The 16,535-nt window shown below is 42.1% G+C and overlaps 2 protein-coding genes across 2 annotated transcripts; one reads left to right on the forward strand and one right to left on the reverse strand.

The window, feature by feature from the left end:
• The first annotated feature begins 423 nt into the window (after positions 1-423).
• On the forward strand, positions 424-7,938 carry PHYKPL (5-phosphohydroxy-L-lysine phospho-lyase). Its single transcript, XM_008935799.1, has 12 exons — positions 424-607; positions 1,557-1,716; positions 2,338-2,412; positions 3,252-3,339; positions 3,434-3,550; positions 3,767-3,849; positions 4,151-4,376; positions 4,641-4,795; positions 5,286-5,375; positions 5,595-5,725; positions 6,098-6,154; positions 7,756-7,938. The coding sequence occupies exons 1-11, from the start codon at positions 553-555 to the stop codon at positions 6,148-6,150; spliced, it is 1,233 nt and encodes a 410-aa protein (XP_008934047.1). The 5' UTR covers positions 424-552; the 3' UTR covers positions 6,151-6,154; positions 7,756-7,938.
• Positions 7,939-9,927: 1,989 nt separating this feature from the next.
• On the reverse strand, positions 9,928-13,823 carry HNRNPAB (heterogeneous nuclear ribonucleoprotein A/B). Its single transcript, XM_008935800.1, has 6 exons — positions 13,659-13,823; positions 13,416-13,574; positions 12,752-12,883; positions 10,918-11,026; positions 10,672-10,824; positions 9,928-10,593 (listed from the first exon to the last, which is right to left on the reverse strand). Exons 1-6 carry the CDS (start codon positions 13,821-13,823, stop codon positions 10,523-10,525), a joined length of 789 nt encoding a protein of 262 aa, XP_008934048.1. The 3' UTR covers positions 9,928-10,522.
• Positions 13,824-16,535: the final 2,712 nt, after the last annotated feature.

Consider the following 16,535-nt stretch of genomic DNA (forward strand, 5'->3'; position numbering starts at 1 on the left):
ACCCAGCCCTATAAAAATCACTCAATTTAGCTAATGTCAGTGAAGCTCTACAGAGATGGAACAATCACCCATGCCCACGCTATCAGGAAAATCAGGATCTTGGGGAGAATACAGTAAATGCCACCACAAGGTAGGAGATGCCAAGAGGGTTTCAGGAACACAAAGGGCAAACAGAAACGAACTGCAGTTAAGGCTGGATGGAGCTGTAAAGGTGAGTCCTATCTCTGTGCTGTGGCTAGATTCCTCCTGAAGGGTTTTCAGGTCTGGAGCATGTTTTTTCCCTGCGTGTCTAAGAGCACAAGGGCTGTTCCCTTCCCCATCCCAAGCTTTGGTTTAGGGGCAGAAGCAGGATGATGACATGAGCTGGTGAACTGAAGCAATGTCTTTCGCTTGCTTCACTAACTGAACTGGAAGCATTACCAGCAGGATAAACTGTGCAACTCTTCACATTTTCTAACCTTTATTTTGCTTTCTGATGCCTGCCATAGCTCTTCTTGCAAGCTGTTCTTTTCTAACGATCCAGTGAAGATTGTGAAGGCCAAAGGGCAGTATATGTACGATGAGAAGGGAAGGCAATACCTCGACTGCATAAACAACGTTGCTCACGGTCAGTTAAAAGTCCTGTTATTTGATACCACGTTTTTCTAAGCAGAAAAAGGAACAATGAGTGCTTTTTACCACTGTTACATTGTGTTGGGGAAGGGCTTTCATAATTGGAAAAGTGGAAGAAATCTTTCTTGAGCCTGCTACAGTTTGGGCAGTTATGGTTGGAATCATGTCAATGCGCTTTCCAGACACGCTTCCTGTTCTGTCTCCCTAGAAACATACTTGTCTAAAACATATGGGGTTGTGTGTTTGGGTTTTTTTTTCCATGGAAGCTCAGGTGAAGCACCTCACTAAAACTAACAAACGGCTTGATGTTTTGGGGTGTTTATGCAAGTTACTGTTGAGCTACAGCCAACAGACCACTGCTTGGTGTGGTGCCTTGGCTGTATTACACAGTAGCTGCTGCCTTCTTGCACTGTTTGAAGTGTCTCTAACTGGTCAGTGCTGTCACTAATGCCCTAGCAGGGCTAGTAATTCTTTGGTGTAAAGTTCACATACACATTCCCACATCCCTACTTTATATAAATGGCCAAATCCAAATATCAAATTAGACACTATTTTAGTGTATCAATTCCCAGCATTCACTACAAACCTTAAAGTACAGCGGGAGGCAACTTCAAACTGTTTGAGGGGAAAAAAACCCACCGTATTAGAGCAAGCCTACAAGGTGTAGCCACATCATCTTCTGCTGACAATGTCATTAATGGCCCACTGATAAGGAGGCAACTTCAAACTTTTGAAGGGAAAAAAACCACCCTGTTTAGAGCAAGCTTACAAGGTGTAGCCACATCATCTTCTACTGACAATGTCATTAATGGCCCACTGATGAAATATGACCATCAGTGAGAATATTGTGTACTAGCAGAGAAACAGGAGTGTTAAGTTAGTACACAAATGAGCACTGTGGGCAATAAGAACTCTAAAAGCACTCTCCCCTCTCTCTCTTGCAGTTGGACATTGTCACCCTGACATAGTAAAAGCAGCACATGAACAAAACCAATTGCTAAATACAAACTCTCGTTATCTTCATGACAACTTGGTCGATTATGCAGAGAGACTCTCAAGAACACTCCCTGAGAAGTTATCCACCTTTTACTTTTTGAATTCTGGGTAAGTTTGGTACATTAGAACTGATACTGTGTTTTCCCTAGGCACATGGAGACAAGTGCCATACTTTATCACTAGCCAATTGCCTCTCTGGTGGGGATGAATAGACATGGGGGTTTTGGTTTTGAAGGAACTGGTCCTTTTTAGAAGTTCAGTGACTCTGAAGTTCAGAGTTAGAAAGCTCTCCAGGAGGAAACTCAACTACTGCTTTATTTAAGAAGGGGTTTATTCTATTTATAAGGTCTTTGGCAACAAAACTGTATTTACTCTATTAGTTTTTGGTCTGCTTTGTTTTTTAAGCTGGGAATGGCTTCTATTATCAAAATTCAGTGTAACTGCCTGTTTTTGCTGGGAGAAGACATTCCCAAGCAAACTACAGTTTGAAAAAAAAAAAAACACATGTAACAAGAACTGTTTCCAAAGTAGTATCTCTGCTCCAGCTTTTTAAGACAGATTCTGCTCTGGCAAACAGTCCCACCTAACGAGTGCTGGTTATTATGGGATCCCTGAGAAACGTGCTTCGAGTCCTGTCTGTTCTTTGCTGATACAAAGGGCGTGACAAGGGAGGTTAGGTCAGAACTCAGACGTACCCACAATGAAACATGTGGAATTTTTCAATTGCAGATCTGAGGCGAACGATCTTGCCCTAAGACTGGCCCGCCAGTACACGAAGCACGAGGATGTTATTGTTTTAGACCAGTAAGTATATCAGCAGTTTCATCTGGGACGGGGTGCACAGCTCAGTTTTAGTCTGTGGTCAGAGCATTTCTGAAAACCTGGTGTGGAAGAAGACTGTAGCTGGGGGTTGGGGGGAAGTTATTTTTCCCTCTGTTCAGTATTTGTGACACCAGCCAGAGAACTGTGTCCAGGCTGGGCTCTCCAGTCCATGACAGATGCTGACATACTGGACAGAGGCCAGCAGTACCCTGCCATGATGGGGAGGGAGGGGGTCCTAGGCGTGGGAGATTAAGAAAACTGGATTTGTTCAGCTGTAACAGATGTCTAGAGGGAGATTTTACTGAAGCTACAACTGTGTGATGGGAAGGAAGAGAGAAGACAGAGCCAGGCCTGAAGACGTTATGGTGACAGGAAAAGACAACAGATATAAGCTGAAACCTGAGGCATTCTGACAGACAGGGAACAAATCTTTTACTGTGAAGGTGGTCAGTTAGAAGAGGATGCCTAGAGACTGGACCCTGCTCTGGGAGGATATTCACAAGTAGACCAGACATGTCCCTTCCAGCTTTTCTGCAATCTTGTAATGCCCCTTGGGACTTACTTACACTACTATGATTGTAGTCACTGTCCAGGCAGAGCAGTGACAAGGAGACTGTCCCTCTGCATCACTTACATTCAGATACACAAAGAAATGCAAATAGTACTAAGGTTATTGATAGAAAGTGCAGAGCTGTTCTCAGCTGAAGTGACTGTATTCCCACCAGGACAAAGCCTAGCTACTCTTTAGGAGCTAGCAATGCTAATCCTAAACTCTTGATAATGAGGAAATTACTGTTTAGTTCTGCTAATTGTTTTTTAAGTGCTTACCATGGACATCTGACATCCTTGATTGACATAAGCCCATATAAATTCAGAAATCTAGAAGGACAAAAGGAATGGGTCCACGTGGTATGTACTTCAGCCTATAACTATCAACTACTTATCAATTTAATGAAGTCTTATTTATGACACACTGAACATAGAGAGCTGTTCCTTTGCATAGGCTCCTGTTCCAGACACATACAGAGGACTTTATAGAGAAGATCATGAAGATTCAGTAACAGCCTATGCTAATGAAGTGGAAAATATTATTGAGCAAGCACATAAGAGAGGCAGAAAGGTAAGAAGTGATTTCCTTAACCGTTTGTATTGCCTTAGAAATGAACACATCTGACTCAGTGCCATTCAGCCAAGTGGCATAGATTTGTCAAAAAGCAAAACCAGAATCACTTAATAATGCAAGAACCATCTAATGACAAAGAGCTTGCTAATTGTTAACACAGTTTCTGCAACTTTCTGTGTTGTGTTCAAACGTTACGTGCTACCTGTGTTTCAGATTGCTGCATTTTTTGTTGAATCTCTGCCCAGCGTGGGTGGTCAGATCATTCCTCCAGCAGGCTACTTTCAGAAGGTTGCAGAGTAAGTGCTCACTCAGTACCTTAACTTTCTCAATTTAACATACTTGGTAAATGGAGAGGAGACAGAACTTCTCTGCCTGCTGTAGCATATAGCTGGACAGGCAGGAAGTGGTCTCTGCCTGCATGGTAGAATGTAAACTTTGCATGGCAAAAACCTGCTTTTAAACACTTGATACAGAACATAGGCCCAGTGTAAGTTTGCTTCCTGGAAGTTTGCAAAGCAATGCTTTCTGTATGTTCTTAAACAGCATTTTAGCTTTTATAATATTTTATGTCCTGTCATAAAATCTGTTGTGTTACAGGCACGTGCACAAGGCAGGAGGTGTGTTTATTGCTGATGAAATTCAAGTTGGCTTTGGCAGGGTTGGCAAGCACTTTTGGGCATTCCAGCTTCAGGGAGAGGATTTTGTACCTGATATTGTCACTATGGGGAAACCAATAGGAAATGGGCACCCCATTGCCTGTGTAGCAACAACAAAAGAAATTGCAGAAGCATTTGCAGCCACAGGAGTAGAGTATTTTAATACAGTAAGTAAATGTTGCCCAAACCCTTTCTTTATAGGAGTCTATGTATTAAAATCGGGTAATTGTGCAGTGTTTTTATTAATATTTATCAATCAGAGTTACTGTTTCTAGTATATAACTTTAAAGATACAAATCATATATATTTACTGGCTCCATCTGACAGAAACGTCAGCATGCCTCTCATATCACTGAGGCCACACTTTCAGTGACATGATTTTATCTTCCCTTTCCATGCCTCTCCTCTGCATGTCCCTTTCCTGAGCTCAGTTTGGAGGAAGCCCTGTCTCATGTGCAATTGGATTGGCTGTGTTAGATGTGATTGAGAAGGAAGACCTTCAGGCTCATGCCACAGAAGTAGGCAACTTCTTGATGAAGCTACTCAAGGAGCAGCAACTCAAGCATCCCATCATTGGTGATGTCAGGTATCAGTGCCTTATTTACATTTTTTGCTGCTTCTCTTTGGTTCAGTCAACTCAGTCTAACTGAAGTGGTTTTAAGAAATTCATTAGATCTGTGTTTTCAGCAGAAGTCAGCTGCCTGCTGTACATTAAAAATTTTAGCTTATTAAAAGTCTGATGTACCTTGCCACTTTAGGCCAGTTCTGCTTTACTGATTTATTAGTTGCTAAAGGAATTCACTTTCCTGTTTGAACTCTTACTTCAAGTGCACAAAGAACAGAATTAATGAGCTGGATGGGAAAAAATGCTTAACATCCCATTTTACACTGCCATTCTGAGCAGATAAAGTCTGCACTGCATTTCTTCAGAACAGCAATACCTTTTCTATCACTAGCCAAATATCAGGCAATTCTTATGCAGTAAAGGTCTGCTGTCACAAAAACCTCTCAATTTTTTAGTTCACTTGCAGTTCCTTCCTCTGACACAGCTTTGACTGGGTTTATTTCTTTTGAAGGGGTTCAGGCTTATTCATTGGAGTGGACTTAATCAAGGATCAAGCAGAAAGGACCCCAGCCACAGCAGAAGCAGAGTACCTCATAACAAGGTACAGAGGACAATCTGGAGTTCCTCAATGTGTGAACCAAGCTCACAATTACAAAGTAACCTTGCCACTCAAGAGTTGTTAAAATACAGCCAACTAGCAGAAAAAGACACCAGGCAGTGCAGAAAGGCATTGTCTGGGCAACCTGCATGCTGATGCTTCCAAGTTTTTTCTCAACTACAAGCAAAGGCAGAAATAATTGTATGTTACTGCTCTTTCCAGACTTAAGGAAGAATATATTCTACTGAGTACAGATGGGCCAGGAAGAAATGTGCTTAAATTCAAGCCCCCTATGTGCTTCAGTATGGAGGATGCAAAATTTGTTGTGGACACCATTGACAAGCTGCTGACAGGTATAGTATGGATCAAAACTGCCTTAGAGGCTTGCTGTTGGGCTGACAAAGTCAGTAAAAGAGCAAAGACCATAGATGCTGAGCACAGCAAAATGAGTCTTAGTCAATGCAAGTTTCACTTTCACTTACAACATTATGTTAAGAGAACTTAAAACCAGAATAACTATTTGTTCCACAGCTGCATGTGCCTTCAAAATAGCTTTGCTCTGGCAGAAGTTGAAGTGTTTAGCCAGACAAAGGCAACTGCTAAAATCTGTCCATCCTTAATTCTTGAAAGCTGTAATGGGTGTGCATTTGAGAAGTTTTTGCACTAACTTGGTTAATAGTGGCAAAGTCACAAGTGTACTAAATTGTTGCTTATTCCCTCTCTAGCTATGGAAAAAGAACATCTGAACCAACAGAAAACATCCACTTGTTCTACCTGAGCAGGTATTTATCTAAATTCACCCTTTACTATTTAAAAGCCAAGGGTCCTAAGCATCACTTCATGAGCACTGGCAGTAGGGCAGGACTGACCTTCACCAGAGATGCTTTCACTTGAAGTTAGTTTGCAGGCATTTCTGGCAGTCTAGAAGCACAGGCCAGACTTGTGTACATCTGGCATTCACAGCTACCTTCTATCAGCATCTGACACTTGTAATAACAGCTAGGAATTGGTTTGTTTGCAGGCTAGGTCCAATGTGTCCCAGAAATGCCTACCACTGGAGCACTCTGTGCTTGCCTGGGAAGCCTCAGAAGTGGCTGGGTTTAACCCCCTTGGTGTGCAACTGCCAGGCTCATCAGGACAGAACCAGCTTTTGTGGTAGCTGCTCACTGCCCTAAGGCTCTAGGCAGAAGCTGCTCCAGCTGCATCACTCCTCAGTGTCTCTCCTTAAGGGCAGGAGCACTTTCTGCAAGCCACAATTTGGGAACCTCTGCTTACACTAAGAGCTTTATGAGGAGCTGTTATTTATGCTAAGAGCTTAATCTATGCTAAGCTTTATAAAGACAACTTTTATTACTATAGCTCCTGTTTTACTTAACATCCCACTTGGAAGTAGTATTTCCTTCTGTTCTCTTGAGCATTTTTGAACTACTTTCAAGGATCATTTCATGTTCACAGTTATTTCATGCTTAAGCATGGATTTACCCCTATACTCAGAAGTCTGTGGGCATCATGAGGGTGGTGAGGAACTGGAACAGGTTACCCAAGGAAGTTGTGGATGCTCCATCACTGGAGGGGTTCAAGACCCTTGAATGGGGCTTTGAGCAACCTCATCTAGTGGGAGATGTCCCTGCCTACATTGCAGGGGGATTAGAACTTTAAGGTCCTTTCCAGCCCAAACCATTCTATGATCAGACTGAGTCCTGTTAAGTCTTCTAAACCTTGTCAATCTTAGTACCTGTTCAGGTCCCTTGACAGCTTGCTTACAGAGAACATCTACCTGCAACTCATTTGGCCACACATTCATAAGTGTACATTTAAGCTAACACCTCAACACTACTGCCTTTTGGTACCCTTAGTCCTTCAACCTACTCCTAAGACAAACAAGTGTTTTTGAACCAAGTGCCCAGTAAACTCTAGGTAGCTGGACAGGGAAGTACCTGATGGAATCACTGTAATCAGGGTCACCACTGGTGGCCTCAACCACCACACTAGATTCACAGTGAGTCTAGCCCTGAGCTAAGGAGAAGCACTTCTAGTTCAGTGCAATATTAGTATAGCAAGCACAAGAAAAATGTGTTAATATTTTATTTAACAAGTTAATGTAAAGACATACAGCTGTTGTACTACTAATTATTAAGAACAGAAAGATTACTTAAGTGCCAGTTCAACTTAGAGACCTAACAACTTAATGTGCTTGTCTACAATCTAAACTAAGCAAGGAAAATGCCTTTATTTTCTACAGAAAACCAAAAATGCAAAGAGCCTCTTACTAAGTACAGTACTAGTGTGACACTTACATATCATGTAAGCCAAAATGAGGCAATAGATTCCTTTTAATGATGCTTTTACAAAAAAAACCCATAACATTATTTTCTTTCCATAGGTTTCAAACAATGTTCAAGATCTACTACTAAGAAACATTATTCTACTATAATAATGCACATTTAATCTTCATCCTAGCATGTCCTAGACCAGATAAGTTACCTTTGATATTGTTATTATCAGTTACCTTGTTATTAACAAAAGCTTTAGAAGAAGAAATAAATTTTATAAGAGCTTGTTTCAACTCTGTCAGAAGTGTGGAGTTGGCTTTCATTTGAAACAGCCTATCTAAAACTGATTATAAAGGAATGTATTCCTAGTGGCTACTGTAAACTCCATTTTCTCAATTTCTGCTCTTTCAGGTGAGTCAGGATGAGGCAATGGGTTCTCTTTTTCTTAAATCTGCTGCTACTGATGCAAATGCCATTCTATCTGCCAGTGCACCCAGTCCTTCCCAGGCTCCTCTGACCACTGTCAGTAGCCAGCTTCATAACAAGGTCCCTAGTTCAAACAGTCTCAGTTAACAGAGTAAGTGAAAAACTTCAGCCCCAAATTCATAACATCAAATGCATGAGGAACAGACAGTTGAGGGCCACAGCTCCCAAACTAGTTCTTGAAAAATATTCTGTCCTCAAGAAATATCCAAGCAGGATTAGTACTTTAAGAGTACAATACAGCCCTAAGTAACAACCTTGTGTACAAGCCTGTGCTTTCACCAGGCAACCACGTGTTCTTTGTATCACAAACTTTTCATGCAAAGAAGAAAGGGAAAGCCAGCTCTGCATTTAAATACAATTTCCTCCATTTCTGCTTAAGGCCACATCACCTGTCCAGAAAGCATTACCTGAGAACCTACTTCCAAAAAACACCAAAGTTACAGCCAGCTGACAAACTACTGCTAACACATTAGCCAGACACACTGCAGCAGTATGGTCCTGATACTAGAACAAATTCCCTGCTGGGAGGCAGACTGTTGGCTAGAAAAATACTCTGCTACCCCCTGATTTCATACAAAAACAAGTAAAAGTATGCAAGAGAGTAAAGCATTTCAATTTTAAATCTTGAGACAGTCATACTTTTAACTGTACTCATTTCATTGGTCTGCAGGCTTTATTTGCAAGCTGGGCATCAGGTTACATATTCCAGCTGTAAAGTTGTCATGCCAGATGTCAGATTTTACATCTGATTTATCTTTTTTATAGTCAAGGTTTCCACTTAACCTAGGAAGGTCTTACAGACTTCCAACTTTACAGCAAATTTTTCTTTTCAAGGACAGCCAGCAGGGAGCAGCATATTACACTCCATGCAGGAATAGCTGTGTCCCTTGTTAAAAAAAAAACTGAAAAGGTCACTGGTAACATCTGTTTATGTCTAGTCTTGGTTACTTGGTTTCATTCTCCTTCTGGTTCCCATTTGTTCAAATGGAGTTTATTATAACAAAAAAAGTCAGCTTTTAGCTTTAAAATGGACCTAAACGTATATTGATCACTGCAACAAAGTTCAGGAGTTAGTACTTTGTGCAGCAGCAGTTGCTACTTATTTAGAAGTCTGTGATTGTGACTATCCTGCAGCAAGACAGGCATATCACAAGATAGTTATTGCCTTAAAATAGTGGTAAACTAGTCAAAAAAAGGAGAGCGTATTTCCAGCTGGCCACTCATCTCCAGAGAATGAGATGGTGGTTTGTTGTTTTTCCAGCCACAACTTGAGTAGATTTTAGCCTTTCCTGATACAAAAAAAAGGCTGCAAAGATTCAGACTTTGCATTGGTAATTTAATGTCTAACCTGTCTTTCAAGGCAGGTACACATACAACAAGACTCAAGACAGTGAAACATGAAGGCAGTGCAGCTAGCTTCTTGCACACCTCTTAGCTTCCTCCTGCCACACTGCCTGGACTCCCAGCCCCTCCTGAAACCTGCACCTCTGGCTCCTCCTAGCAGAGCCCTACCACACAGACACTACCACAGTCATGCTGAGCCACCAGCACAGCCTCCAAAACAGCTGGGGCTTTCTGCCCGAGTTCTCTTCCACAACCGCTAGGCAGAGGCAACTGCCAGTCTGAGCTGCCACTTAACTGCAAGTGAGCACAACTACCAATGACAGCCTTCTAGTTTTCAGATTAAAAACATTTAAGCACAGCTCTCCACCTAGCAGGGTACTGCCACAAGCTAAGTTCTGGGAGCAGTCTGCTGGCATTTTACTGACAGGTAAGCTGAAGAATGGCACGAGACACTAGAGTACGCCTTTTTTATTTCAAAAGCTAGGATAGCTTCAATATCCATGTCATGGTGAATCAGAACACATGTAAAATACCTTACAATACATTAGATTCCAAAAAGGTACCAAAAAGTACAGTAAAATTAACACTTCCGTTACAGGAAATGTATGACACAAAAACAATACAAAATAAAAAGGTGGAAAGTGACACTGGTTCCCTAAGATGCATCTCATTCTGTACAACTGGAGTAATGCAGAGTCCACAGTTAACTCCAAGAGGCAGTCCCTAGATGCAGAGCTGCAGCCTTAAGCAGACCCTCAAAATCAGTTTCAGTTTAACCTATTAATAAAATCATTAATTAATATCTTCAGCAAGGCTGAAATTTACACACCACACTGTCTAGACAACTAGTTATCTGTAAGTATTAAACAGGTAAAACATTTCCAGGGAGCTCTTCCAAGTAAGATGCACATTTAACAGGCCATAGAAATTTATTGTAAAGTTAAATTTGGTACAGAACTGAAATATCCATCTACAGCATTGTATACAAAAACCTATGCAGTCATTTTCCAAAAGAGACCATGCCACTGCATACCTGAATAAGTTTGATCAATATGGCTTGTAGTTATTCTGATGACCACCACGTCTTGGTGTCTTCCCATAATTTGCACTGCCTTGACCTATGAACAAGAAAACAAATGCATTAAACTGCTAATTAGTTACGCTTGCTTATACCCAATACAGTTCTCTTTACTTACTGTAATCATAGCCTGGTCCATATCCATAATACCCATATCCTGAATAATCATAGCCTCCATAGCCACCATAACCTTGCTGATAGCCGTATCCTTGATTCCCATAACCCTGGTTCCAGTAATTGCCATAACCTTGATTCCAATTTTGACTTTGAGCTATAGAAGGGAAAACCATCCACAAAATCCCATTTTAGTACACACAACTTATTTAGAATGTGTCCATACTAAAGTAGTGTGTGTGGTACTTACCGCCGCCTCTTCCACCTCTGCCTCTTCCTCCATAGCTACCTCTTCCTCCACCACTACTGAACTGTTGCTGCTGGTATACTTCTTTTGGCTGTGCTACCTTAATCTCGCACTGAAAATTAAAAAAAATATATATCAATGTGTATAACTGTCTTAGAGCATAGCAGCAGGGCCCAGCCTCAGCACCTAGGAAAGCCAGAGGTTCCTCCAGAGGCAAAGGAGGTGCACATGCTGTCCGGTGAGCAGGACCAACAGCTACCCAGGCAAAGGGAAGTCACTGCAGGCCACTCAAAGCAGGCTGCTGCTTTCACAGGATTTTATGCTGCCTGTTCCCTACCACCAATCCCCCAGGGAAGAGAAAAGCTACTCATTCTGACCCACACAAAGGAGGCCACTGCTTTCACAGGATTTTAATGCTGCCTACTCTCTACTGTCAACTCTCCCACGGAAGAGGTGCTGAGGCCACCTCAGCACAGCCTCTGCTCCTGTAGGAGCCACGAGGCTGCTCCATCTCAGCACAGCCTGCAGGACAAGGCTTCACCTGGACAAGGCTTCACCTGGGCTGCACTGGATGAGCAAGACTGAGAAACACCAGAACAAGTTTTCCTGGCAGCCTTCGGACACCCTGCACACTGAGATCTGCACTGGACTGCAGTACACCTACCAACACATGGAATCAGTGCTTATTAAGTGAGCAGTGTAAGAACTGCTGAAAAACCACCAGAATTGACCTCTCCAAGACAGGTTCCCAAGGTGCAGTTCAAGCTGTCAGCCAGTTTCTTGAACCTGCAGTCTGAGAGGAAAGCTACTGCTGCTGCAAAAGGATCAGCTCCCTGGGACAGCAGCACCTGAGCAAGCCTGGCTTGGGATTCACCACAGGAGCTTTAAGGTAACCTGCTCTTTTATTACCCTGACAAAACCACACCATAGTTACAAGATGCAGATAGGATTCCTTAGCTCCCCTGGCATGTAGCCATTTGTCTCTCCTGAAAACAAACTTGATTGCTAACTACACTCTCTTGACAACTACCCATGCATTAGGTTTGCCAAAGTTTATTCTGTGCTGTGTTGAGACCAGTCTTTAAGTGCAGTTGATCTTAACTGACTGTGTTTGCCAGTATGACCAGATCTAATTGGCTTTGAAGTTTGTGTATGGCCAACACTGGCCACAGAGCAAGGGAAGAGAGGCACCTCCAGCAAGCACACATCATTTGCCTCCAGTCCTCCTCTTGTTAGCACGATACATAGGCCTCTATGAGCTGTTCCCAGAGGTGAGCCATCAGCTGCTCTGAGCCTCTCACACCACTTTTACAGTAGTTCACAACCACCTGGCCAGGTACAAGCTGTTGTAAGCATACATTTAGTGGCTTTACATCACAAGGTTTTGGTAGCAGGCTAGGGGGAGCTTCTGAGAGGAGACAGGAGAAGCTGCCCCTTGTCAGACAGGCTTTCAGCTGCTTAAAAAGTTAGTGTCTGCAAGCCTTGAATTTATGCAAGTTCTCTGTGCTGAAACTAGTTATGTATTTGTTGACTTGGCTTATATTGCTAGACTGATATATAAATAAGCCAGTCTTTCCACATGTATTGAATGAATGTGATTAGATACTTTACTACTTGCTACCTTCTAGGGATTTTTGTATGTAAAGCCAGAAATATTGGCACAGGATCTTGGTAGGTTGTGTCTGAACTTAGGGCAAAACACCAGCAACCTGCAAACTGTTCTTATTGTAATTTTGGTACCTTAATGTCAGAAATCTACAAAATCCTTTCCAGATTATAGATGTAGTTGTAAATTTTCGTCCAAGTTTTTGAGCATATTAGAAGTCAAAATTTCTACCTTGCTTCCACTGACGTTATGGAATTTCTTCTCCAAAACCTTCTTCACTGGATCCTCTTCCTTGAAAGTGATGAACACAAACCCCCTCCTTTTGTTGGTCTTTGGATCCATTGGAAGTTCAATTGCTTCAATCTGAAGACATGAAATACTACTTTCAGACTTGTCCTCTAGCAGAACAGTTACATGCATGGCATTTGGGACATTCAAACTAAGTTTTCTATCTATGCACATTATGCAACACTAAAGCTGCAATGTTCTTTTGAGGTTTCAATTTTGCAACAATTAAAAACAAATTTACCATCCAATAAAAGGGTTTAAGTTAAAGGCAAAGGTATCTAGCAATGGAAGCATCTAGTTGCAGTATGTGCCTTTCTTGCTCTCAAGATGGGAAACCTCTGGATCAGTTAATTTGCTACTTGCCAATTTTTAGTAAACTGAACAGCAACCAGAGACTATATGTTTCAGTGTTTACTAAGGTAACGTTACACACCTCTCCAAACTCTCCAAAGTATTCCCTGATTTTCTCTTCTGTAGCTTCTGGGATCAGTTACAGAAGGTTTGATACATCTTAAGTTCATTTAATTTGCCACTTGCCAATTTTTAGTAAATTGAACAGCAACCAGAGACTATATGTTTCAGTGTTTACTAAGGTAACGTTACACACCTCTCCAAACTCTCCAAAGTATTCCCTGATTTTCTCTTCTGTAGCTTCTGGGTTAAGTCCACCAACAAATATTTTCTTCACTGGATCTTTTTTCATTGCCATGGCCTTCTTGGGGTCAATTAGTCGTCCATCTAGCCTGTGTTCTTTCTGTTCCAGAACCTGAAAGATAGTTTCGTATGATTAGTTCAAGTTGAAAAATCACCCTTAGAAATTAACAGTCTGAAATATGAAGCTTAAATTCACCTTTTCAACACTCCCAGGTTCTTTGAAGAGAATAAATCCAAAGCCTCTGGATCTTCCTGTGTTAGGGTCCATCTTTATCGTACAGTCGGTCACTTCACCGAATTTGGTGAAGTAATCTTTCAAGTCTTTTTTGCTTGTATCCCAACTGAGGCCACCAACAAACATCTTCCTGGAATTCCAAAGAGAGAACAGCTGTTTAGATTCAGGAAGTGCAGCAAAAAAAACCACATGCAACGAGATGCTCACAGTGGTACACGCCTCAGCAGCATTGTCAGAAACAGGACTGTTCAACGTTCAACACTTCTGCACCTTGCCAAAAGCCAGTGATGCTACAGGAGGGCACAAGGGTTGGTTCCCCCCACCCTTTCTGAGGGAATGAAATAAAAAATGCACCCTGAAGTTTATTACAGCCCATAAGAAACTAAAAATTACCTAAAATATTCCTTGCCAGTAACTTACATTCTTTCAGCAGTATTCTGGTTTGTAGCAAAGGAGTATTGATGCTCAAGTACTGCTGACTTTAAGAACCTAGGATCATTCCTACTGCTTTGAAAGCATTCAGGACAGAATAAGGTACCAAAAGCAAAATAGTTGAGCTCTTTTGAGATTTTGACAAATGGTTGTGAAAATTTCAGTTCTGAGAGTGCTCTGCAAAATTTCAAGCAGGTATCCATGACCTACAAGAACAGTCACATACAACAGATGGGACTTTGGACCTGCTGTAACTGCTGTACCTGCTGTACTGTACAGTTCTTCCTGCTTAGTTACTCCTGCAGCACTACAGGACTGTCTCCACTGTGAGTCTTGACTCTTGTGAAAGGCCAATACTGGACTTCCCTGCCCACTTCCCACACTAAATATCCTCTGAAGCACCTCAAAGAACTAAGTCCCAGTGAACTGCAATACAGACGTGAAGCTAACAAAGCTTAGATCATCCAGTAAGGCACTTTTGAAATACCTCACTTCAAATGAAAACATTAATAACAACTGTATTTTCTATTTTCAGAGTTCCCAAAGTAACAAACAACTCTTAAAAGCATTTGAGCCTTTTTATCTAACTATAGACTATAGCAGTTTAAGTTGTCATTACTGTTTGTTTAAAGGCAACCTAGATTTGGCACTAGTAGCAGCACTTCAGAGACCTAGACTATATTTAAATAAAATTGGCTTTTTGGTGTTTATGTGTAACTTGGATTTGCTAGAACTAGCACCCATTTATGTTCAAAAGGCAATATGAGGAAAAAAAACTGTGCTATGGAGCTTTTTTTTCCCCTTAAACGGGATGAAACCTTATCCTTTGTAGGGTAAAACCTTTTTTTCCAAAAGATCAAGCAGTGAACTCTTAGCTGACAAGTGTAGAATGATACACAGGGTCCAAATAAGGTCCGTGTGCTTTCTGCAGCCATTACAACAGAGCCTTACAGAAAAAGCCATACAAAGTTTACTAAACCTTTCAATAAGGGGTTTAAGAAGAGTAACTCCCTGGATTCCTTCTCATGACAACAGCTTACTGACCAAGCCTGACTGCCATAATCTGCACAGACTGATGGTGGTTCCCCATTGTGTACTCTGTCATCACCAGCTACACTTACAGAATAATCCAGAGAAATTCAGTGGTTGGGGGATGACAGGAATTTGTTTGGAGGCAGCTTTAGTTGCTTTATGCCTTCAAGATGGGGCTGTGGTACACACAGGCATGGCCACGTGCTAAATTCACCCCTTCCCACAGTGGGAGATACTACACTTTGTTAACTGACAGTCCTTTGTTTTGTAATTTGAATGACTGGTACCTAAATATATTGAAATTATACAGTCTAGAGCCTTTGAAATTAAGGCCAAACTCCTAGTATTTGGTTTTGCTTTAGAAGGCAGTTGCACTCTTTAACATGTAGTCTCGTTTTTTCTTCCTAGGTGTATCTGTGCAGCTAAATTTAAGAGCTGAAAGATGCTTTAAATATTCGAATGTCAGCACCCTGAACTCTGCCTTAAACAGCTCTTGTTTTAGTACGCCGCTAATTTTCCACACAGGTCAATCCCTCTAAATAACTCCTTCCCTTAGAAGTTTTGTTTCACACCGATTTGGGGTTGAAACCTGTCACCTCCTATGCGAGGAAGGGAAAGACTATCACCCACTTTCCAGGGCAAGAATACCAAAATAGTAAAAAGAAAATTCGCACACAGCTAAAAGCCCTCGTTCTCCATCCTCCTGGGGTGTGCAAAAGGCACATCCGGCCTCAGCTTATAGGAAACTTGTGCAAGTCTTGCTCCTTCCCTTGCAGCCACACGCTACCGTGGGCCTCAGCTCTGTTCAGCCCGAGGGAACCGACCCTCCGGTTCAGGGCCCAGGGATAACAAAGGGAGTTCCAATTAAATACACGGGGTAGCTTGAATCACAAAGACCCGCTGCAGAGACACAGAGATAATTTTTAAGTCAAGCGTGTGTATTCACAAACACACCAAGTACGACAAGGAGGAAATGACTCTTTTGTACACAAAGATGTCACCACCAAAACAGAGCGGAGCGAACACTGACTCCTGCAGAAACCACCGGCGGGAAATAAGCTGTTTTCTGACAATGCTGCGAAGTAGCACACCAAAATAGCTCTCGCTAGTTTGAACACGCCATCCATCGTCTCAACCGTGCTGCTCTTCCCTTGCTCCCTCCAAAAAGACTTCGATCCCCCCGACTAGCCTCTAAAGCCAGGATTATATCTTTTTAATACGCGTTACACAAAACGTTTTCGCCTGCCTTCCCAGCGGCGCGGCCGGCGATCCCCACAAAGTTTGCTCCGGCCCGCCCCCGCGACAGAAAGCGCCTGCCGCCACCCGCTCCTCTGGTGAAGAGGGAAAAGGGCGATGGAAACGGCGGGCTGCGGA

This window comes from Merops nubicus, unplaced genomic scaffold (assembly GCF_000691845.1).
Source record: "Merops nubicus isolate BGI_N331 unplaced genomic scaffold, ASM69184v1 scaffold18662, whole genome shotgun sequence".
Classification (NCBI taxonomy): domain Eukaryota; kingdom Metazoa; phylum Chordata; class Aves; order Coraciiformes; family Meropidae; genus Merops; species Merops nubicus.

Coding starts and splice junctions, on each gene's coding strand:
- PHYKPL (XM_008935799.1), top strand. CDS start 553: ATGTACGATGAGAAGGGAAGGCAATACCTCGACTGCATAAACAACGTT. Junction 2,413..3,251: donor GATGTTATTGTTTTAGACCA/GTAAGTATATCA, acceptor TTGTTTTTTAAG/TGCTTACCATGGACATCTGA. Junction 5,726..6,097: donor CATTGACAAGCTGCTGACAG/GTATAGTATGGA, acceptor TTCCCTCTCTAG/CTATGGAAAAAGAACATCTG.
- HNRNPAB (XM_008935800.1), bottom strand. CDS start 13,823: ATGTTTGTTGGTGGCCTCAGTTGGGATACAAGCAAAAAAGACTTGAAA. Junction 12,884..13,415: donor ACTTTGGAGAGTTTGGAGAG/GTGTGTAACGTT, acceptor TCATGTCTTCAG/ATTGAAGCAATTGAACTTCC. Junction 10,825..10,917: donor CAGAGGTGGAAGAGGCGGCG/GTAAGTACCACA, acceptor TCCCTTCTATAG/CTCAAAGTCAAAATTGGAAT.